Genomic DNA, 24,497 nt, shown 5'->3' with positions numbered 1-24,497 from the left:
AAGGAGGAAATTAAATCTCTTTGGTGTGCAGGTACAATAATATTTCTCTGATCTGAGGATCTGGGTTTGAGGACATAGAAGCATAGAGGGTAATTAAATCGCTGATGAGCTTCCTAGAAAGGTTTGGCCATCGACATCCCCCTGACTGTTGTCGAAAAGGAAATGCACAACTTATTTCTCAGAAAAGCGCAGTACAGATGGAGCTCCATTTCTTCTATTTCGAAAACCCTTTGGCCCCAGTACAATAGATGCAGGACTCAGAAAGTACTGAGGACTCTCCCGCCAAACTCGTAGCTGTATTTACCAGTCATTGGGCGATCGCAGACACACGCAGGAAAACTAGGTTTAGCATTTAATCCCCATTGCGGAAGCTGTGGGGACCTTTCAGAGAAGGAGACTGTTGAGCGCTTTCTCTGTAAATGCCCGGGCTTGACAGCTAGACGTTTAAATTCACTGAGTGCTCCTTCCTTTGACGGTCTGGGGCAGTGCTCCAACCTAAATCCCGTCCCGATGGATTTTGTTTATCTGGAGTTATCTCAAAGTTTAAAGAACCGACTGGATTCAAGCTTGGTATTTATTATTGTGTTGAGTCGTCAGGTCTTGCGTAGTAAAAAAATACATTCTCCGTCCGCCATAACCCCTCCACACCACAATCTTTTTTGTCTTACCTCGTAAAAAAAATTGCTAGAATTATTATTTTTATTAATCAAGTTTAACAAAATTACAATGCAAGTAAGTAAATTTAACTCAAATACATATTTTGACCAAATTTTTCATTAACTAAAATTGTACGCCTTTAAATAAATCAATAAGTTTCACAAATACTTCAGCTACGTCGTTCAATCGTAATACCTCCGGTTATGCACACTCCGTTCACGATCTCGATGAGATGCTTTCGATTTGGTTGTCCTGTGAGAGCGACCACTTACGCGACTATGCGAACGCGATCGCGAATGATCTGTTGAACGTTTTGAAGAGGATTTCGAGGAAATGGAGCTTTTTGTGCTCTCGGAAATTTTTGCTGGCTTCTTTGTAATCCAAAACATTAGCACGAAGCATAGCTCAGCTTTAAAAGCCTGCCACGGAGTGGTCTAAAGGAAAGTAATTTTTTTTTCTTTGAGATTTTAAATATTTCATTTTCGAAAGAACAAAGTGATTTCATACCATCTCTTCCACAGCAACTGTTTGTACATTCCACAAGAACTCACAAACCCCAATAATGAAAGCAACTGCCACACCACCGCCGAGCGAAAGAAAGACGCCACCCAGCTCGATAATCGAAAGCTCATCACCATCCACTTCAGTATATTTAACGCAGTTACTAGCATTTTTCGGTGTCCACCAACGACGTTTGAGGGTCAAAAGAACGCCCTTCTCACTTAATTGCAGAAGAGAGATGCTCAAATTTGAACGATATTCGGAGCCAAATGGTACAGCCAATGCGTAATGCTTTTCACCTATTTGCTCACCAACTTGCTTCAGATCACAGCTCCGTTCAACATTATATGACAATGAGGTTGTTTCCATTAAAAAAGCATACGTACCCTGACCTTTACGCACACGATCAACACCCTCTTTATTGCTGGATGTGAAAGCGGATGGGGTAAAACTTATCATTTGATTCCAGGCCTTCTTATAATCCGTCTCATTCGATTCGGAAAAGAAGACTGAAGTGCTGCCACCAGCCAATGTGCCATACTTAACCTTATTCTGATCGACAAGACTTTCGAGGCTATTGAACTCGCTTTGTAGTTTGTTGTTCGTTAGCGAAGCCGCCAAATTGGCAATATACGCATTGACCATCATCAAGGTAAAGAACCACCACATACCGCTGAGAATACGCATCGGAGGGCCTCTGTTAGGAGGAAAATTATTAGGTTTTTTTTTTAATATAACTGAAATCGAGTTACTTTGGTAGTATATCGCAACCTTGTTGCATAATAGAGCCAATCATCAGCCAAAATGAATTCGAATTATTCCATATATTTTCAAGCTCTACCGGATCGGAATCAGCTGGATTAGGATTCATCCACTCGTGTTGTGAAAATCTGTGGAATTATAAGATGCCGTGTTAGAAATGAATCACTTACTAAATAAATAAAATTAAATAAAGAATACAGAGGTGCCCATATTCAGGAACCGCTATCATGCTCTCAGTGAATTTTTCACACCAAGTAAAACCATGACCTTCTCTTCCTGATCTTTCCAACGCAGAGAAGGCCTTGCTCTTCCTCTATTACCACCAGCTGGTATCGAATACTTTCAGAGCCGGAGCGTTTTTACCTATTCGGATGACATGATCCAGACAACGAAACTGCTGGGTCTTTACTCGCTGCACTATGTCTATGTCGTCGTAAAGCTCATAAAGCGTATCGTTCTATCGCCTTCGATATTCGCCGTCGTCAACGTAAAAAAGAAGGATGATTCCATATGTAGAAGTCCACGCAAGTGGGGAAAGTCTCCTTCTTCTTAATTGGCGCGATAACCGCTTACGCGATTTTGGCCGAGCTTAACAAAGCGCGCCAGTAATTTCTTTCTCGTGCTAACCGGCGCCAGTTGGACACACCAAGTGAAGCCAAGTCCTTCTCCACCTGATCTTTCCAACGCAGAGGAGGCCTTCCTCTTCCTCTACTACCACCAGCTGGTACCGCATCGAATACTTTCAAAGCCGGAGCGTTTGTATCCATTCGGACGACATGACCCAGCCAACGAAGCCGCTGGATCTTTATTCGCTGCGCTATGTCTATGTCGTCGTAAAGCTCATACAGCTCATCGTTCCATCGTCTGCGATATTCGCCGTTGCCAACGTGCAAAGGTCCAAAAATCTTACGCAGAATCTTTCTCTCGAACACTCCAAGCGTCGCTTCATCGGATGTTGTCCCGTTCGAAAGAATGTGAGAAGGCGAAACTTCACAGGATAGCTGATTGAGCGCTGAATTTGAGAGCCGCCATGTAAAACTCTCCCCAACGAAAACACAAACAAAGCCTCTTCTCTCCTACTTTCGACGGAAAAACTTAGAAACAAAATGTCGTGAGACATAGCGAGTCCATTCATGTATACACAGGTGACTTAAAGCTCAAGGGCTACGTGAGCGTTGCTTTACGTTCCGAGCATCTTGCATCTTTTTTAGCTTTCGGTTCGCCGACTATTGTAGTACTTTTCATCTAGAGCTGGTAATAATTCAGGCCATGGCAATAGCGCAATGTGAGCCAAACCTGGATACGATTTTTACGTTTGATCTGACAGCCATATGGCTATAGATTCCTCACAAAGCAATCGACAACCCAAATGGTACCTATGAAATTTCAGGCATCTCTTAACGAATGTAATGGGTTCCAGAATATTGCGACATCGAGTTGAGTTTTAATTTTAATGGGACTCTGTCTAATGGCAAGATATACAGACTACTACAGAAGCTCCCTAGGTAGACAATTCTTGAATGAGTTGGAAGATCTCAGCACTGTGGAAATCAGTGTTCCTCTGAGTGATAAAATATTTAAGCCCAATTCTATCATTCTGGCGGCCACGGTCCCAGTTCTGTTAATAGAGACCGCTCCTCGACGGGCAGGCACTTGATTGTATTTCTGCATGAGCACAGTTTCTGATAAAAATCGATTTGCCTTTCTTTATATAAGGGCTGAACAGATTGCACTTTTTCCAATAGGGTTTTTTGAAAGAGCACAGCCATTGTATCCATTGAAAACAAACGTTTGGTGCGGCCTATGGGTTGGAGGAATCATCGGCCCATATTTCTTCAAAGACGAGGCTGGCGCCAATGTAACAGTGAATGGTGAACACTATGGTGCCATGATAAACGACTTTTTGATGCCGGGAATTGAGGCCCGTGATCTCCACAACATTTGGTTCCAACAAAACGGCTTTACTTGTCATACAGCCATGCAGCCCGTGAAACAATGGATTTACTGTGCCGTCGTTTCGGTAGGTGATTTATATCACGTCTCAAACAGTGGATTGGCCACCAAGATCGTGTGGCATCATCGATCTTGGTGTGTGGCATCATGTGTCCTAATGATTTGTGTAAACCAACTTCAATTGAGGCATTCGAAGCCAACATTACTAAAGTTGTTCACGAGATACCTAACGAAGTCCTCCAGCGAGTCATTCAAAATTGGTGTTTATGGATAGCCGAATTACGGCACAGTTGAGGCCAATAAATGTCAAGAATGCTTCTACACAAAATTAACAAAGTTTGCTCAATCAATTTAAATTTTCGTTGCTTTATTTCATTTTAAAATCCGATACCTCTAAATTAAACACCCTTTGTACAATAATATATAAATCAAAGACCCTTTACTCTGCAGTACACCCTTTCCGGGACCCCATTTTCCTGCGGTCACTGTAGTAATATTCGAAGAACCGTTGATTGTAGATTGAAGTGGAAAAATGAGCACAAATTTGTCGTGACGTAATTGGAGATGAAGTGCGTGAGAGAACTAAGAAGAAAATCACGAAATAGTGAGCTTTTGTAAATAAAAAGTGAAAATATAGGTTATGTTAATTCAAACACAAAAGAGCATAGAAATAAAAAAGTTAAATAAAAAATGTAAACAAAAATCGCATTTGCGACAACTAATTTGTCGGGAATCAGAACAGCTGATTCTGCCAAATTCACTGAGAGCTGAGTAGCGGTACCGCATCGTACACGCCCCTGTTAATCTCACTGTTTCTCGCACAAACCAAAAAATAAGAGAAGCGGCAATACATCAGCTGAGAAGACTGAGGGAGTCCTCCTGGTTCTTTCAAAGGCGAGTCTATCAAGGTTGCATTACTTGTCGGGTAACTTTTTGTTATTTTTAGCGCCTTGGTGAACGTAATGTCAACTTGCCTTAGAAATGTCATATTTTGACATCACAACTGAAAGCAAATTTGGATTATTGACATTAACGACCTTGACAGATGGGCCTTGGTTCTTTCCACTCACGTCTCCCGCAACATCACAACTCAGGAACTAAACACTAAACTAAGATTGTAACTCACCGCGCCAATAATACAAACAGCAACGTCATCACCAATTGTGTCAGCATCATATTGTACCACACCTCTTCGGCAAATGGATCCAAGAAAGCATAAACATTCTTCGGTGCCGGTGCTCTTCTGTAAAACAGTATACTAATACCGAGTTGCATGAAAGGCACTGTAAAATCAACAACTTGACGACGCGCCTGGGTAATGGTTATGTCGCATATACCAATTTGGGCTTGCTAGAATTCAAAGTTTAGTTGTTATTACTCGCTTAAGTTGGATGTATTGGGTTGGGGAATAAGTTCATAGCGTTTTTATGTTTCCTTTTATTATATTTTACAACGATTTGTTTGCTGTTTGGCCAAGGGTAAGTATTCATTCGATAGAACTATTTCTGCTCTACAAAACTATGTTAATTGTATTTTTGATTTATTTAATTTTTTACTAATTTTGAGGCTTAGAAATGGAATACGCAGAAGGCAAAAATCAACCTTTTCGACACCTGCGCCTCTTTTCTTTTCATGGAGGTCAAAAAGCTGCCGAAGCAGCCCGGCACATTTGCAATGCGTATAGAGAAGGTGTCATAGGCGAGTCTACAGCATGGAAATGGTTTGAAAAGTTCAAACCGCCTTCGACATCAATGACACGTCCGACAGCGGGAGGTCTTCTGAATTCGATAAAGAACGTCTCAAGTCACTTTTGAAGAAAAACTGTCGCCAAACCAGTCGTGAATTGACGAAAAAAATGAACTGCGATCATAACACGATTTTCAATAACCTTTATTCAATGGAATTTACCGAAATATTGGGAGCCTGGATACCACGAGCTCAACGAAAAAAAATAATACCAGGAGGTACGCCAAAGCCGAGATTCAAGCCCAATCTTCATCCAAAGAAGATCAGGATATGTGTTTGGTGGGACTGGGAGAGATTGGTGCACTGGGAAATGCTCAAAATGAATGTCACGAACGAGAAGGAGCTCTACATTGCCAACTACACTGCGTGAATGAGGCTATACGACTGAAAAGAGCTGATCGACATGGACAAACCATGTCATCAAAGCTGCACTCCAAGAGCTCGAATGGGAGGTTCTTCAGTATCTGCCGTATTCTCCGGACCTTGCGCCGATCGATTACCATATTTCCCGCCCCTTGTTAAACCATATGAAGGGCGAAGGGCGTTACCTTCGATAACAAAGAGGTGCTTAAAAACTGGCTCAACAACTTCTTTGACACCCGACCAGGCGATTTTTGGCGGAACGCCATCAACAAATTGGTCGGAAGGTGGGAAGAGGTTGTAAACAGCAACGACAAATATATAATTGATTAACTTATTTATATAATTATTGTTTTTTCTTTAAATAAAAGTCTTTGGTAAAAACGCTACGTACTTGTTCCCCAACGTAATACATCAAAATTAAACCATCTCCAGCACTCACGTGATCAATTAGCCGTCTGATAATGCCATCCCATTCGCCAGTCTCCGGATTGGGTTTGCCAGTGCCACGCTCAATTAAAAAATCATATTTGAAATCCATTATCTCTGACAATTTCCCTATCAGATCCACCGCATAGCCTTCATACTTCTCCATGCCACGCAAATTTTCATGATCCTCTCTGCGAAGTAACTGACATCAATCGAACGGTAATCTTAATTTAACAGCACCACAGGCAACTGGCCACTCACTACTCACTTCAACATGAAATAAGGTTCTTCAAAGCGTGTGGCCACTACAAAGAATTTCTTTTCCAACGAAAAATCGGGGGTGGTCGAAGCGCTGCTCGTCGTCGCATAGATTGAACTTGGCGGTGCCACAGTGCCATCCGATTTAAAGATAGATAAAATTTCATTTGTGGTTGGCTTGTAAATCTCCAAACTAAAATCGCTGCGTTCACCATTTTCGTCGATTTTCAGATTTTCCGTTTTGAAGGGCGGCTCCACATCATCTTCAGAGATCTTTGGCGAAAAATTATGTAGCGTTGTATACAAATAAAATAGATTTTAGAGTAGTACATCGATAATGCATACGCACCGTCTTCATTTCGCGCACGATTTGACGTCCCACATACCAAGGACGGCTACTAATGCCGCCATGGTAACCAAGTTCGCATCTGTTTGATGGTTCCTTAAACGTTCTCAACGATATAATTACATTTCTTGCGGCATTAGCAAATAAGACAACAGCATCGTACATCAGAATTGGCAAGAAATCCTGACTGGCAAATATCTCCTTTTGATATTAAAGGAAACCATTTTATGTTTATTAAAAAAAGTTCATATATATCAAAAATGTAGATGAGTCTTCTAAAGTGAGCTGTCTTCCCAATTTCTTTGACTCTACTCACATCAATTGGCCGTATTCGGGTCTTTTTGCGCCCATAAGGATTCTCATCGACCAATTTTAGCCGCACAGAAGTTATATTGGCTTTATAGTCCGCATTGTACAAATTTCTCAAGGGCGAGTTGTGGGTATTCAAATGAGACAGGAACCAATACTAGAAATGAATATGATTGAAATGAAAACATTGATATAGTAGGCAACCTACCCGAAAAGAGCCCAGCAACTTAAAAGGCATCGAAGTTTGCAACAAAATTTGCAACGAGTCCTCAGAACAGTCCAGAATAATTCTATTTTCATGCAAGGTCTCCCTTACCTCCTTCCAAAGTACACGCAAATCGTGTTTATAATCACCGATGTAGCGCAACTTGACAAGATCATTATTCATGGATTGAATATTCAAAAGGTCTTGTAAGCGTGCGAGACCTGGAAATGGGAAATGAGAAAGTGGAAAAGGGAGAGGAAATGGAAATATAAAATAATATATTATAAATTAATTTAGTAATAAATATTAATAAAAAACATTAGAATAAAAACATTACATAAAAAATTAACAATAAAAAAATAAGCAATAAAAAATTAAAATATTACAAAGCAAAATAAAACAGAGAAACACATAATAAAATTAAACCGATTTAATATAAATATTAATGAAAACATATTAAATGAAGAAATAAGCAATAAAAATTATTTCTAAAATATCATAAAATAAAATAAAACAAATTAATATATAATAAAAATAAATTATATTTAAGAAAATTTAATTAAATTAAAATAAATTTTGTAATAAAAAAAAGGAATTAAATTAATATAGGAAATAAATTAAATATACCAAAATAATGAAAACAACAAACCCAAAAAAAAAAACAAATTCAAGTTAAAAAAAATTAAATTAAATTTAAAAAAAATCAAATAAATCAAAACAAACAACAATAAATAAAATAAAAGTAAAAAACAATTTAATTAAGCAAAAATTATTTAAATAAAAACATTAAAAACGAGTTGTTAAAGTATGTAGTTTAAAAAAAATAAATAAAACAAAACACAATAAAATAAAAAAGAACAAAATAACTTTAGATAAAAAAATGAACTTCTAACTAATTTAAACAAAAAAAAATAAGTAAAAGAAAAACAAATAAAATTAAAAATTTTAAAAATAAAATTAAATTTTATTAAAATTCTTATAAATAAAAACTAAATAAAATAAAATAAAATAAAAAATTAAACAAATTAAAATTAATTAAAATTCTTAAAAATAAAAACAAAATCAAGTAAAATACAATAACAAAAATTAAATAAATGATGATACACAAATAAACATCAAACTAATTTAAACAAAAAATCAAATAAAACGAAAACAATTAAAATTAAAAATTTCAAAAATAAAACTAATTTTAATTAAAATTCTTGTAAAATAAGGTAGATACCTAAGAAATGAGACTTTTTTCAATTTCAAACGTTTATTAACAAAAAATGGTTACAAATTTAATCTTCAAAATAATAGCCATCGCTAGCGACACATTTTTCCCATCTCTCAGGCAATTTGTGGATGCCGCGCCAAAAAAATTGGCCGTCTTTGGCCGCAAACCAATCATCGAGCCATTTTTTGGCTTCTTCGTGAGAATTGAAGCTCTGCTCGGTAAGTGCGTGGCCCATCGATGCAAACAAATGATAATCGGAAGGCGCCAAGTCTGGTGAGTAAGCCGCATGCACCAGCGGTTCCCAATCGTATGACTCCACGAATTCCCGGGACCCTCTTGTTCGATGATGCGTTTGACTATCATCTTCATCCAACAATGCTTCCAATTCGACGTCCTCAAACTTTTTCGGTGGCCAACCACGGTCCTCGTTCTCCACGCTAAAATCACCACTTCGGAATTTTTCAAACCACCAGAAGCACTGTGCTCTGCTTAGAGAATATCCACCATAAGCTTCTATAAGCATTTGATGAGCTTGAGAAGCGTTTTTCTTCAATTTTCGACATTTTTAAGAGCGACACAAATGCATTGTTGTATGAAATGTAACAAACAATGAACTGAATATTGTTGATAGATGACTGACGAAAAAAACAAGACATTTGGGAAGGTTTAAAAATACTCCTAGCGACATCTATGGACTAATAGCTGAAAGTCTCATTTCATAGGTTTATAACTGGTATATGAAATAAAAACAAATTCATTAATAAAAAATAAAATAAGCGAAATATATAAAGGCGGTACCTACAAAAGAAAAACTAAATCAACTAAATTAAAATAAATTAAAAACCAATAAAATAATTTAAGATAAACAAATAAACATCAAACTAATTTAAACAAAAAATTCAAAATTATAAAAGTAAAATTAATTTTAATTAAAATTCTTATAAAATAAAAAAAGCATCAAATAAAATAAAACCAAATTAAATTGGAGTAAGCTAAATGAAATAAAAAAAATGAATTAATGAAACATAAAATACAGGAAAAGAATATAAAAACAAAAAACAAAACGAAATATATAAAGGCAGTACCAACAAACAAAAATTAAATGAAAACTCAGTCAAGTAAAATAAAATGAAAATAAATAAATTCACAAAATATTGCATCAAAAATAAATTAAACAAAAAAATTAAATACAGCAAAATAACAAAAAAAGCATAAAAAATAAAACAAAACATACAAAAAATATGAATAATAATAACAAAAAATAAATGAGGTAAAATAAAAATTAAAAAATATTGGGTACTAGCTGTACCCGGCGCGCGTTGCTACACCAACAACTAAAATAAAGTTAAGAAAAATAAATGTAAAGAAAAATCAGTACACAAATATTCAATTCATTCTAGGCGAGTTACATCTATGAACATGTCATATTCGTTTCCTTTGTGTAAAAATACATAGTCATACTAATTTTTATGACAATCGGTTGAACGGGGCAGAACTTGCTACTCTGCAGCGCCACCTGGTGGCGAGTGGCATCAATGAGCATATTCTACAAACCTTCTCCGTGGAAAAATACATATATATAGTATACCAATTTTTATAATAATCGGTCAAGTAGTTGTTGAGTTCATCGATGACATACAGACAAACATTAATTTTTTATATATTATATAAAGAAGAGGATAGGAATAAGTTTCCGTTCTTTCTTAGCCAAAGTTACAAATGATTTAAACAATTAAATAATAAATAATATTATATGAAGTATGTGCCACTAGAAGCTACAACTTTACTGCATTTTTCCGGCAGCAATCGGATTCCTCTGACGAAAAATTCGAGTTCTTTTGACTTGATCAGTTTGCGATGCTCTCGTAAGAAGTGAACCGCTCTCTAATAAGGGCTAACTGCATTGATCGGAGCAGATGGTAATCCGAAGGTGCAATGCCTGGGGAATACGGCGAGCAGGGCAAGATATCCCAATTCAGTCCCTCTAAATATTTCTGCACCGATTTAGCAACGTGTGACGCCTGGCGTTGTTATGCAGCAAAATCAGTTTGTCATGTCTACCGTCCCTTTCGGCTGCTTTTCTTTGAGAGCTCCATTCAAACGCATTAGCTGCAGTCGGTAGTCGGTCGCGATCGCCAGTGATGGTTTCAGATAGTTTAAGGAGTGCCTTCTGATCCCACCAGATGCACAACATAACCTTTGAAGCATGAATATTTTTTTCGCTGTCGATGGACCTGATTCAACTGGCAGGCTTCAACATTTTCGACGCTTAGGGTTATCGTAATAGATCCATTTTTCATCGCCAGTGGCAAAGCAATGCAGAAAGCATTTTCTATTCCCGTCACATTTTCTATTCCTGTCTCTCGATATCCCTCTCCTTTAAATGATGTGGCACCCAGTTTCTGGACCATTCCCATTGCTACGTTTACCGACGGTTGCTCTGTCAACATCCAACTTTTTAGACGTATCATCCAGGGGTCGACATGCATCTTTATCCAATAATTGTTGTGTTTTGGTATCTTCGAATTTTTTCGCTCGTTCGATCTTTATCACTCACGTCGAAATCGCCCCTTTGGAAGCGTCGAAACCAATCTTTACAAGTTGTATTTGATGGAACATGATTACCGTAAATATTGAATAATATACGACACGTTTCAGCTGCTCTTTTCTTTAAAAGGTAATAATGAAACATGACTTCCCGCAAATGCTGTTTTTTCGGGACAAACGTAGACATTTTTGACGTCAGATAAAAAAGGATCTTTACGCTTCAAACGAATGTGAACTACTGCGATCGAGACCTCACATATACACTTTCAAATCACTAGTATACGAGTATCATTAGATCGAACACAAAAATAGTATCAGCAGCGACACCTCTTTTACGAGAGTGGAAACTTATTCCCATACCCATTATATAAATAAAAAAAAAGAATATTTATAAAATTTAAAAATTTAAATAATTACTTAGTTAAAATGAAATAGATTCAATTAAATAAATTTAAAAAATTCTATAAAATAAAATTAATTTAGATCGACTTCAATAACAACAGAAAAAATAAAACAAAATTATATTAATTCGAATTGAATAAAAATGAAATTAATTAATTAATTAAAAATATTAAACAAAATAAGGTATAATAAAAATAAAAACTGCAATAAAATAGCATAAAAACGAAAATAATATATATAATCAAATATATAAACTATATAAATAAAAACATACAAAAAATTAAATGAATTTATAATATTACTAAAAATTATTGAAGTAAAACAACATAAAATTAAATATCAATAATGAAAAAAAATTAATTAAAATCGAATTCAATTAAAAAAAGTTGAAAATATATCATAAAACTTATTTAAATAAACTGAAGTAATAAAAAAGTAGCATATAAAATAAAATAATATTAAACCAAATTGAAGGAAAAAAAATTAGTTTAAAAAAAAAAATAAAACAAAATAAAGTACAGCATAATAAAAATTAATGCTGCAATAAAATAACATAGAAACGAAAAAATTAAAAAAAACTGAAAAAATTTAAATAGAAACATGTAAAAAAATAAATAAATTAAAAAAAAGATTAAAAATTATTGAAAAAAATTAAAAATAAAATTAAATATCTTTCAAAAATAATCAAATAGATTTAAATTAAATTAAATTAAAAAAAGTTCAAAAGAATAATATAAAATTTATTTAAACTTAAATAAATTTATTTAAATTAACTTAAACTATCTTAATTAATTAATTAAAAGAAAATATCATATAAAGTAAAAAAATATGAATTCAAATTGAATGAAAAAACTTATTTAATTATTAAATTTTTTTTTTTAAATAAAGTATGAAAGAATAAGAACTGAAATAAAATAACAAATAAAAGAAAAAATTAAAAAAACGGAAAAAAATTTAAATAAAAACATAAAAACAAATAAATTCATTAAAAAAAAATTTTAAATTATTGAAATAAAACATAATAAAATTAAATATCTTTCAAAAGTAATGAAATTAAATAATTTAAAATTAAATAAAATTAAAAAAGGTTCAAAAGAATAATATAAAATTTATTTTAATTAACTTACGCATTAAAAGAAAATAATAGTTAATAAAACAATATTAAACCAAATTAAATAACAGAAAAAATAGAAAAAAGTAAATTAAACAATAAAGTATTATAAAATGAAATAAAATTTTATTAAAACATAAATGAAATAGCACAACATTAAACAAAATAATTAAATCAATAATAAAAATAATAAATAAATAAGAAAAAAAAAATTATTCTATAACACAATTTCCAACCCACCCTCTTGGGTCTCGTAGACAATCGTAAATTGTTCCCATTCGTAAACAGACTTAATAATGCTGAAGTAAGCCTTTGAGATCATCGCTATCGAAGGCGCCACATTGACAGTCATTCGATTATTGACGCGCTCTTGAAATGTGGATTGAAATTTCCAATCAAATTCTATATGTGGAATGCCAGTGGCATTGGCTATGACCGCAACAATGTCTGAGAATGAGAAAGCGGGAAATTTTTTGATAGAAACCATTCATTTAGAGCTGGCAAATAACAATCAAAAAATAAATAATCTCAAATGTATATTATTTTATATTGTCCGTTGAAGCTTCGAATTTCTCACAATCTTTTTTGCAGTAATTTATTTATTTTTCCAAAATGCATTCCAACCAGTTCGAAATACATGCATAAATATATTCAAGCTCACAGCGTTGGCATGGCATACGTATGTATCTACGAGTGCATACACATACATATATACATACATATTTACATATACACATAAATATATACACACATATATATATATATATTACATACATAAATTCTTTTCGATCACAAAAAATAAAAATCAAATAGCAGCAGCAAAAGTGTTGGCGCATTTTTCGTCGCATTTGATTCCACTCACCACTAGACGCCTTTGAACTTGGTCCGAAAATAGCAGCAACGCCATCTGAAAGCAATTCACAAGCTGAAATGTTTGGAAGAGACAAATAAGAAAGATTGTTAATTGAAAGTGAAAATGTTTTAAATTTTAAAAATAAAATTTTTTTTATGCACTACCAGAATTTATTAAAGAAATTAATAGCAATCTCGCAATTGTTCAGCAAACATTTTTACACCTACTAACTAAGAATTTGGAAAAAACCGCATGAAGGAATTTTGAAATATTTTGCATCTTTTTATACACTCGCATTACGTATAAGCTGCATGATTCTCCAACAGAGTGACAACCGAACACTGTGAATAATTCTATGAATTTATTAGAAAATTTATTTAATTATTCAAAAATGTGAATTGGCCATTTAAAGCATCGGGAAATCATAAAACTTTACAACTTTTGACAGAACTCTCAGGCTGGTTATTCTGATACCGCGTTGGCAGCGCGAAGTCGAAAACATTTATACTATGGAAAAGGTCATTCCGAAAGAGCGCGTATGTTGAAATATACATCAGGTCATTCCATAAGTTCGTGCGTATTTTACCCATATTTTCGTTTTTGTACGATTTTTGCATACAAAAAATTATTCCCGAAATATAGCGGAACTATTTATATTTTCTTTGATATATTGTGCATTCAACAAGTGATTTTAGTCGCGGATAGAAGCACGGTTATTAAAAAATTAAATGGAATCTTCGAACGCGTATAAGAGGCATATTTTGTATTTTTTTTATAAAAGTGGTAAAAATGCAACAACTGCTGCTATAACAACAACAACTGCTGCTATAATAAACACTGTTCACGTAGAGGATACGTGAGTGTAAGGACTGCGCAAAAGTAGTTTTCAAAATTCCGAAGTGATAACTGCGACGTGGAGGATGCCCTGCGCGCTGGTCGTCATTAACTCCGACGCCTTGCTCGAACTCGTGGAAGCTGAGCCAAATTTGACAGTCGATATGATAGCTCAGAGGTTAAATTCATCGCATGGAAAAATTCACAGGCACCTGGTTCCGTTGGGAAAGGTTTCAGCAGAGAGTGAATGTGTGTTCTCAGCTGCTGCAACGGCTTGGAAATGAAAGTTTTTTGAACCGTATCGTTACTGGTGATGAAAAATGGGTCCTTTACAGTAATCCAGTTCGCAAACGCTAATGGTTAGATAAAGATGAAACACCAGAACCGACCCCTAGAGATGGCCTTCACCCCAAGAAGATTCTCCTGTCTATTTGGTGGGTTATGGCCGGTATTATTTATTATGAACTTCTGGAACGAAACCAGACGATAACTGCTGATTATTATTCCCATCAGCTATCAAACCTGAATGAGGCACTTAAAAAAAATCGACCGTTTTTAGTGAATAGACGCAAAGTTTTGCTTCACCACGACAACGCAAGACCTCATACCGCAAGGCAAACATTAGGCAAGCTGAACGAGTTTGGATGGGAGCTAATGCCGCATCCACCATACTCTCCGGATATTGCACCTTGTGATTACCACCTTTTCCGTGGACTCCATCCCATATGAGTAACAAGAACTACTCCTCAAAAGAAGCTATAAAAAGTGATATCGAAGCGTATTTTGGCTCCAAGGACAAACAATTTTTTGAGCAGGGAATTAAAAATTTGCCTAAACGTTGGGAAGACATTGTAAATAATGAAGCAAAAAATATATCATTGATTAATAAATACTTTGAACATCTTTTTTATTAATTTTAAAACCACCTTTAAAAAACGCGCGAACTTATGGACTGACCGATACATTAAAAATGACTTCTCAGTTATAAAAACTAAAAATCGAAACATTTCCCCGTCTAACGAGGCATATTTCACATTTAAAGGAGGAGTAAGTAAACCAAATTGTCTGTTTTATACCACCGAGAAACCTCAATTCATTGAGCAACACTTTCTTCACGACCAAAAGGTCACAGTTTGGTGCCTTACTAGGTTGTTCAATAATTTTCGCGGTTCGATAAGAGAGGCCGTTGCTACTAGCTTACACTTTCTTTTTGCTATGCTGCTAAGTTTCATTTCAATATATGTATCAATTCATTATTTATTTACAAACCATTTAGTATCGACGTGTCAAAATATTTTCTACAATGGAAAAAATCAAGTATCGGGCAGTGATTGAATTTTTATTTTTCGAAGGTTTAAAAGCAAAAGGAAATTTATGAACGAATGTTCAAAGTGTATAAGGACTTTTCGGCATCGATTAGTAAAAAGATGGGTAGCTGAACTTAAACGTTTTGAAGACGATCCACGTCAAGGACGTCCAAAAACAGCAAGAACACCAGAAATCGTAAAAAAGTATAAGCTATGGTATTGAAAAATCATCGAGTGACTGAAAGAGATTTGGCAGAAGCCCGAGGAATCTCATTGGGCAGTCTAAGCAATATTTTGACTCAAGTATTGGGTTTAAGAAAGCTGTGTGCTCAATGGGAGCTGCAGGTCGTGGTAAGCAGAGTAGATCGTGCAGCGGACATTCCTACCCGAGACGCATCATCTTCCTGGCAACGCTTGATGACGAAAGGGCTTTAATAGCTTACGGTGGACATAATAACAGTACTGCGAGAAAGGTTCTGACCACCTACATACCTGCTAAGGATCCTCCAGAGCTACATGAGCGAGCGTGAAGTTCTGTACAGTACACCAGATGGTCAAGAAACTAAAGCGGTAACATCTGGCGCAGCTCAAGAATCTATACTCGGCCCGGATCTCTGAAATCTGAGCTACGACGAGATCCTGAGTATAGAAATGCCAGAAGACACATATCCGGTGGGGCACACGGACGATATAGCGGCGATCATAACAGCGCGAGATACCGAGTATGCCAGGATGAAGCTGAACCAAGTCATGTTAAGAACCCAATTTTAGCTTGACGACCATGGCCTGGAGCTCATTAAACGTAATACGCTAAGAAAAAACACGCCCCCACTAACGCCGCGGAACGGACATGCCAAACCATGCAGCGGTGGCAAAGCCGATGGGACACTGAATCGAGAGGTAGATGAACGGCGAAGCTCATTCCTGCAATAGGTAAATGAGATCAAAGGAATTTCGGGGAAGTTGGCTATTTCATGACTCAGTACCTCTCGGGCCACGGGTACTTCTGGAAATACCTATACCGCATGGGTAAGGTAAGTGACCCCAGATGCATATACTGCGAAGCACCGAGCGATGACGTCAGACACACGTTTTTTAATTGCGACAGACGGCTCGTGAAAAGAGATACTCTGAGGGAGCAAATTGGCGACAACGCGCCGACCAATATGATCGGCAAGATGCTTAAACGCGGGGACAACTGGAATACAGTTAAAAGATATGTTGAAGGTGTATTACCGAAAAAAGAGAAGACCTCAACGCAGTACCATAAAGCGAAGCCTCACAGACATAGATATAAGATAACGAGTCTATAGCATGAAGCTGGCTACAAGCATGGTGGGCCAAAACCTGAGTGAATAGAACTAGTCCATTTTATCGTCGTTGGGCGTCTTTCTGGGCCCTGCCGAAGTAATGCAGATAGTAGTTCTGGGAAGGAAGACCCCTCAGAAGAGGAGAAAGGATTGTTTTAGTGGCCACAGCACTCAACGACGGAACCCTACCTTATATATATATATACATAATTAGGGCGTTTTATAGATCTTTCAATTTTAAGTCAAATTTGAAGTTCTTCAAAAATCGCACTGATTTTGGACACTGATTTTTTTTAGCTTAGGGTGCTGAAGTTTTCCTCCATAAAAAATTTGTTTTTCTTATGGGAGAAAATGCACAATACCATCAACAAAAAACATTTTTTAAATCAAAGCAATGGCGATTGAGGCAAAACCTTCACTTTATTATACTACCTGAGAACAACGTTGCAGACACTCAGTAACCTGTGCCCTTAACGTGAGCACCCGTCTACCCTCTTACAAATTTCGGCTTCGATCGTCTCTCTTTGAGCTAACAAATAGCAGATTGGCCTGAAAAACACATGCGGTTCTAGTAAAACGAAACTGGCTAATCTCGCTTGGCCGTTCCTGTGATATGATTGACACTTGATGATGTGCTAATGGGCTATCGGCAAACACTACCAAGACAGGTATTGTCCTCTTTACCAAAAGAAATAAAGCTTGATAGGCTCGTTCTGCCTAAGTTAAAAGGAGTCACAATTCAGCTATCCAAAGAAATCAAATATCTTGCAGTAATCCTCGATAGTAAACTCCTTTGGAAGTCACACGTTGAAACAAAGTCATTCAAAGCACTGACAGCCTGGCAGTGCAAGGGTGTCTTTGGGAAAACGTGAGGTCTTTCTACTAACAAGATCTTATGGATCTACACAGCTATGATAAGATCTATTATCACCTATACATCAGTGACCTCTCTCGTGGGAGTGTGGAGGACCTTAACAAGACTACAACGCACTGTAGTCATCTGTTGCACGGGAGCTTTTCCGACTACTTCAGGCCCGGTATTAGATGCTGAAGGCCATCTGCAGGCTGAAACACAATGGGAATCGGTACGGCCCCTGTCCGGCATTGGACAACAGAGAAAGCATGGATGTCGATTCAATGATCCTCTCTGTGCCCTTTGACTCCATGCCATCAGGAGTAGTAGTCGAAAAGAGATACAGTGTGGTGCTGCCAGAGGCACAATTGTGATCAAACCCTGAAAATGACCCCAGCAAACACTGTGTTCGCATTTTACCGGATGGCTACATGATCGAGCACAGTTCCAGCGAGACAAAACTACACCGTGCTCTTAGTTACCGGTAGAAATAATATCCTCATGCTAACATGTGTCCCGGGTCACGTGGGTATCGCGGCGAATGAGACTTCTGACTTTTTAGCTAGGATGGGCTCGGAGGCCAATTAAGCAACCCATTTGCTAGCAGCAACTTCTTTGGCCCCGAGCCCGTTCTGCCACTCCCTTCTGCAGCCATCAAAGCCACGGTTAGCAAATAGGTTACTTCTGCCTACACGCAAGCTTGGCGGGCTGAGTGAGGCTGCAGATGGACAAAACTGATGTTATTTGTCATATCCGACCAACTGTCGCAGATCCTTCTGTCATTAACCAGCCACTTTATATGGGCGTCTGCCCAGCCTTCGCTCGAATGAAGCTTGAGGTCTTTGGCACTGATGTGTTAAGAAGCGACCACCTTGGCTCCTTGACACCACAAGTTGTTTGAATGATGTACTTGCTAGTTTGTCCCGTCAAAGAAACTAAAAAAAAATTTCACTCAGGCTAAAAATCGAAATCAATATCTTAAAAAGTATTTTTTCGAATATTTCGCATACTTCGGCTCATGGACACTCAGTATTTCCAGTGTTTCACTAAAGAGAAGCAGTGGTGTATTAAAATTCGTTCGTCCATGAGTGTTAAAACAGGCCAATTGACCTAAGTAGGTCGCTCTGCAACATACAGGGTGGCAGCCGCTGTAACTTTATACATTTTTCAGTAAAAAGTTCGAATAGGAGGCTGTGTAATAAAAAAACCGAACATTGAAGTTAGCCTCTGCAGATATTAAACACGAAAAAAAATTAAAATTAAATTTAAAAAATAAATTAAATTTTTTTTTGCATATTTCGCCTTTTTTTATTTATACAAATAGCTGTATAGATTTATGATGCAATAAATATTTAAAATTTTTCTTAATCCTTTTTAATACTTTTTCATCATTGGTTATGAAATTTTCCCTCACATTTCATTCGTCATTTCATATCTGAGTAATTCACATATACCCATATACATTTTCATCATCATGCATAGATACTTACTTAACTGTTGGAGTATATAGCTATCGTCGCTGGGCACATACCGCTTAATCGTTTCGAAACTTACACCAAATAACTGATTGTTATTAATCACTCGGAATGCCTCGTCAAAACTCTTTTCAATATCGCCCTCGTCGCGAAAGAAAAGTACGCCTGCAAGGAATCGAAACTAGAGTATTCGCAAACGATGGCGTGAGTTATACATATGAAACCTAAGACAAAACTTTACTCAGCGCATAGAGTCCAAAAAAACAAAAATAGGTGAAATAAAAACTCTGAGCGTTTTCCCTTTATTTCCATCCCTTTAGATTGATAATCGCATAATGTCAGATTTTGATGAATATGATGGAGCTTGTGAGGTATTGCTAAAGGTATTTGCAATCTGGCCTTGCTTCCTGGAAGGCAACACTCTTCCTAATAGTCAATTCCGGTCGATTGCCTGCTTCAAGTTGATCTGTTGTTGGTCGAGAATTCGGATTTGAGTGCTTGAACTGATAGGAGCAACTCATAGTGATGTTGTCTTAGCCTTTCTGCTTCTTCTTCTTCTTCTTGATTAGCGCAATAACCGCTTCCGCAATTTTAACAAAGCGCGCAGTAGTTTCTTTCTCGTGCTAACCGGCGCCAGTTGGACGCCCCAAGTGATACCAAGTCCTTCTCCATCTTTCCAATACAGAGGAGGCCTCTTCCTCTGTTAACACCAGCTGGTATCGCATCGAATACTTTCAAAGCCGGAGCGTTTGTATCCATTCAGATGACATGACCCAGCCAACGTAGCCGCTGGATCTTAATTCGCTGCGCTATGTCTATGTCGTCGTAAAGCTCGTACAGCTCATCGTTCCATCGCCTGCGATATTCGCCGTTGCCAACGTGCAAAGGTCCAAAAATCTTCCGCAGAATCTCGCTTCATCGGATGTTGTCATCGTCCACGCTTATGCGCCATACATTAGAACGGGCATGATGGGAGCCTTGTCGAGTGTTAGTTTTGTTGGTCGACAGAGGGCTTTACTACTCAATTACCTGTACTTACTCCAAAGTAGCACTTGTAGGCAAGAGAGATTCTCCGTTGAATTTCAAGGCCGACATTGTTATCGGTGTTAATGCTGGTTTCTAAATAAACGAAGTCTCTTACAACCTCGCAATCATAATTGTCAACAGAGACATGGGTGCCGATACACCGTCGTAGAGCGCCGACTGCTTGTTTGATCAAGAGGTACTCGTTTTGTCCTCGTTCACCACCAGACCCATTCGTCTTAGCCTTTACTGGCTCTTAATCCGGATTTGGACATCATTTGAATGCCACAGGACAGTTGGCCACGGTATTATTTACGGAAGTCTATGTCATCTTGAACGTGGCATACTGGAATTTGTAATGACAGTCAAGCTGCACTGAAAGCCCTTGCTAACCAACGCTGCACATCCAAGTTAGTCAGTGAATGTAGGACAAAAATAAAGTGTTGCAAAACATAACAAAGTTAGTCTTATTTGGGTACCTGGACATTGTGACATTACAGAGAACAAGTTAGCTGATAAACTGGCTAATGAAGGCTCTGCAAGTATGCCAGTAGGCCCTAAACCCTTTCTAGGTGTCAATTCCACATCGATTCAACTATGGATTGACGACATCATGAGGTCTACCCATAGAGGACATTAGTCTGGGTTGAACTCGTGCAGAGTAGCCAAGTGCTTTGTGAAAGAACCAAACAGGAACCTTTCTCCTAGAACTCAGTAGAAAGGACCTGAGAGTACTGGTGGGTGTAATCACAGAGCACAACGCCTGTGGTCAGCATATGACTGCCATGGGGATCCTTAACAACCCGATATGCCTATCCTGTCTTGAGGATGACGACGCTGCAGAGCATTTTCTCTGTAGCTGTCCGACGTTTTCCAGAATCAGACTTAGGATATTGGGTTGCGATATACTGAGTAAGGATAAAGTTCATACGCTTCCTCTTCCGGATCTCTTAAAGTTCATCAATAAATCCAAGAGATTTGTGGAAGAGTGACTTCAAACTAGTTTTTCCGTCTTACCACCCAAATTTTAACTTTTCTATCTCTCTATTATTTCTACTGAAATCTGTATCCGGGTGTAATACAATGGTCTCCTGGCTGAGTGCTTGGACTTGTCCAACCCCCCACAAATCTAATCTAATCATTTGGATCGGCTGTCGTCGATTTGAGAACAATTTTTTTCGGTTGTTGTTCTTGTATGTGAACATTAACCGGTTAGCATCCGCTCCAAAAATGCTTCTCCTCCAAAAGAGCTTCTCCTCCTATTTGTGGGACCGACAATTTTAGGCTGACTCCGAAAGGCAAATGGTTTTTTATAAGGAGCTTTTTTATGGCAGAAATACATTTGGAGTCTTCCCATTGCTTGCCGAAAGACGACCGCTATTATATTAGAAAAAAGTTTTTCTATCATTTGGTGTTTCATACACGGAGATTACGTTCTAGCAAAGAATAGCATTAAGCTATTTTGTATCCAGTCGTGTGGCACACCTACATACATCGAGCTTCTTCCTGAGGCCAGCCATTTTCAAGCCAGTTTTCTGGCTAGTCCCCATTTTCCTGCACAATGGAATAAGGCTCACATTCTGGTCCGACTCCACGATTTTTCTCGAAATTCGGGACCATTGAGCGACCATAGCGTGCTTCATCTTTGCCATCCAAAGCTTAATTGCTTGAACCACCGCTTTGTTGTTGTATTTGATACAAATTGGGGCTCCCTCACATTTTTTACCCACCTGCTCCGACTTTTCGCTGTGTCGTACTGTTGTGCTAAGCAATGTATCGATTTTTTTTTTCTTTTTTCACCGTTTTGGGTAACACCCAACTGGCTTCAGCAAGCATAAGATTATCAAAGAGCTTTTATTTTATTGCTTTTCAAATGTCACCTTTCAATCGGCGTACAATGTGACTCATTGCACTCACTCCAAATCAGAAAACGCTCAGAACTTTTGTCTCCATCTATATTTTCTTTAACAGAAAATTTTTCGTTTCCAACTAAATACTGCGATTTTTAACATTTTCTCTTCACTTCATTACCAACTTTCACTTCCACTTTGCCGCCATCGTTGAATTCGTGTGTGATCTTGACTACGATCAGCAGCAGCAGTGGGCCGAAAATGCTTCCGATATGCATTTTTCACAGTGTCTCCAGTTTAGAAACACGTTTTACTCGCAATTAATGCTCAGATTTTTCTTAAACAATCTATTTAAGTATCTACTTTTAAAAACCATCAATCACATTTCACATAAGAAGTCACATTTTTTACAAATTTAATACAAAAAACAAAGTCAAAATATTACGTAAAAATTAATTGCATGCCCGTGTTATAAATATATATGTATTTTTCTCTATTCCATTTATTTCTGTGACTTTTTTCACTTCACTTCACTTCACATTACTATTGCCACAACGCGGTCGCGACCACCGCCGCCTCCATTCGAAAACACACTCGAAATATTTTTGAATTTGTACCAGCAACCATCCAGTCGTAGAAAAATTTAGCGCACACTGAGCATGGCGACGGCACGGAAATAATTAGACAATATTTCTTAACTTCACATCTCCCACATTGTGACTGCTCCTGCTGCCTCTTAGACATTCCGCTGTTCGCCTTGAGAGACATAAAAAAAAAATAAAAATTATTAAAAATAAGCATATTTTCTTCAAAGAAATAATGTGCGCTATTCACTAAAAAAATGCTGCTTCCTGCTATTAGCGCCGTGCGCTTGCTGTTGTTATTATTGCCCGCTCTCCGCTTTATTCATGTATTAGTTATAGTTGTTGTTGCTGCTGTTGCTGTTACTGTGGCTGTCAACATTGCGGTACAAGGCTTTATTGCATTGACTGTCGTCGGCTTTTCTTAACGAGCTGTCGCTCTCATTCGTGTTTGTTTATATTTTCTATGAATGTATTTGTTTTTCCCCTAGACGCAAACATACAAACAACACTAGAGCGGCAGTAATAACTGAAAAAAAACAACAACAGCGAACGACACTCAAATTCATAACGACCAATATTATTGCTCACGCTCATGTGTGTGCGTGTGTGTACATATTTGTGTTTTGGAAATACCAACCGCACTCTGGCACTGATCCGCGGACATTTTTTGGCCTCCACACACACTTGTGTATGGTACATTTGTATTGCACTTACTTAGCCGAGCACGCCCCGACCGACCGACCGACCGCTCGACTGGCCGTCCGATCTTACATACGAGCGACCGGTCTTTACCTCTCGTTCGTATTGCACTCGCTGTCGTTTGTTGTCGTTTGCTGTGTCGCGCTTTTGGTCTATAAAAATATAAACAACAACAAATGTGAAATTCCTTTGTAGCCTTTGTGGCAACGGGAATTCGTATTTTCATTGATTTGCTTTGCCAGTAAATTTAGGCCAGACGCAATAGCGCGTTCTTTGTTTACTTCCTGGCAGCGATTTATGTTCGTTCCACTCAAAATTTGATGCCTCTCCAAATCAAGTCTGTACTGTGTCATCGTGGGCCCGACATATGTATGTATGTATGTATGTGCTCACAATTAAAGATTAATTGGTTAAATTCGTGCAATCAATCAATCGCATAAACGACTCCAGATGTTAGTAATGATGTGGTTGCAATGATTAATGGGATGGAGACGGGGTGAAAATTATCTTTCATCTCCAACCGCTATAAGTTTTCATATATGACCCCGCGCAGCCCCCCCTAAGCTATATAGGCTACCAGTTGACGTTATTATTAACTTTTTTAAATCTAAACTATCTGCCGTCCGGAGGTAGCACAAAGCTATATGTCCCTCCAGTGACAAAGAACCGAGTTTCGTAGGAATGCCCCAAGATCGTCGTGTACATTCGTTGCTTGGTAGTTTTCGAAACGTGCAGGCTCCGCATAAATTTGCCTGCTTTTCTGTTAAGGATTTCATTAAAAGAAAATTCTTCGAAAAAATAAGACGGTTCACGAATGGTTCCAACACCGATGTCTTTTCCTACAGGAACGAAAACGGAAAGCTGGTAACGGACTTACAAACCATGTCGATGATATGGAGGCGTCACT

The 24,497-nt window shown here is 37.4% G+C and overlaps 1 protein-coding gene across 1 annotated transcript; it reads right to left on the bottom strand.

Annotated features, from left to right (window-relative positions):
* Positions 1 to 765: 765 nt before the first annotated feature.
* LOC129248682 (glutamate receptor ionotropic, kainate 2) lies at positions 766 to 23,217 on the bottom strand. Its single transcript, XM_054888311.1, has 14 exons — positions 23,142 to 23,217; positions 22,489 to 23,063; positions 19,450 to 19,599; positions 13,665 to 13,727; positions 13,043 to 13,249; positions 7,530 to 7,747; positions 7,329 to 7,478; positions 7,016 to 7,213; positions 6,677 to 6,939; positions 6,422 to 6,599; positions 5,000 to 5,223; positions 1,911 to 2,048; positions 1,165 to 1,855; positions 766 to 1,091 (listed from the first exon to the last, which is right to left on the bottom strand). Exons 2-14 carry the CDS (start codon positions 22,583 to 22,585, stop codon positions 840 to 842), a joined length of 2,829 nt encoding a protein of 942 aa, XP_054744286.1. The 5' UTR covers positions 22,586 to 23,063; positions 23,142 to 23,217; the 3' UTR covers positions 766 to 839.
* Positions 23,218 to 24,497: the final 1,280 nt, after the last annotated feature.

This window comes from Anastrepha obliqua, chromosome 5 (assembly GCF_027943255.1).
Source record: "Anastrepha obliqua isolate idAnaObli1 chromosome 5, idAnaObli1_1.0, whole genome shotgun sequence".
NCBI lineage: Eukaryota > Metazoa > Arthropoda > Insecta > Diptera > Tephritidae > Anastrepha > Anastrepha obliqua.
Note: the sequence above shows the minus strand (reverse complement) of the source record. Positions and strands in the feature narration are given on the sequence as shown.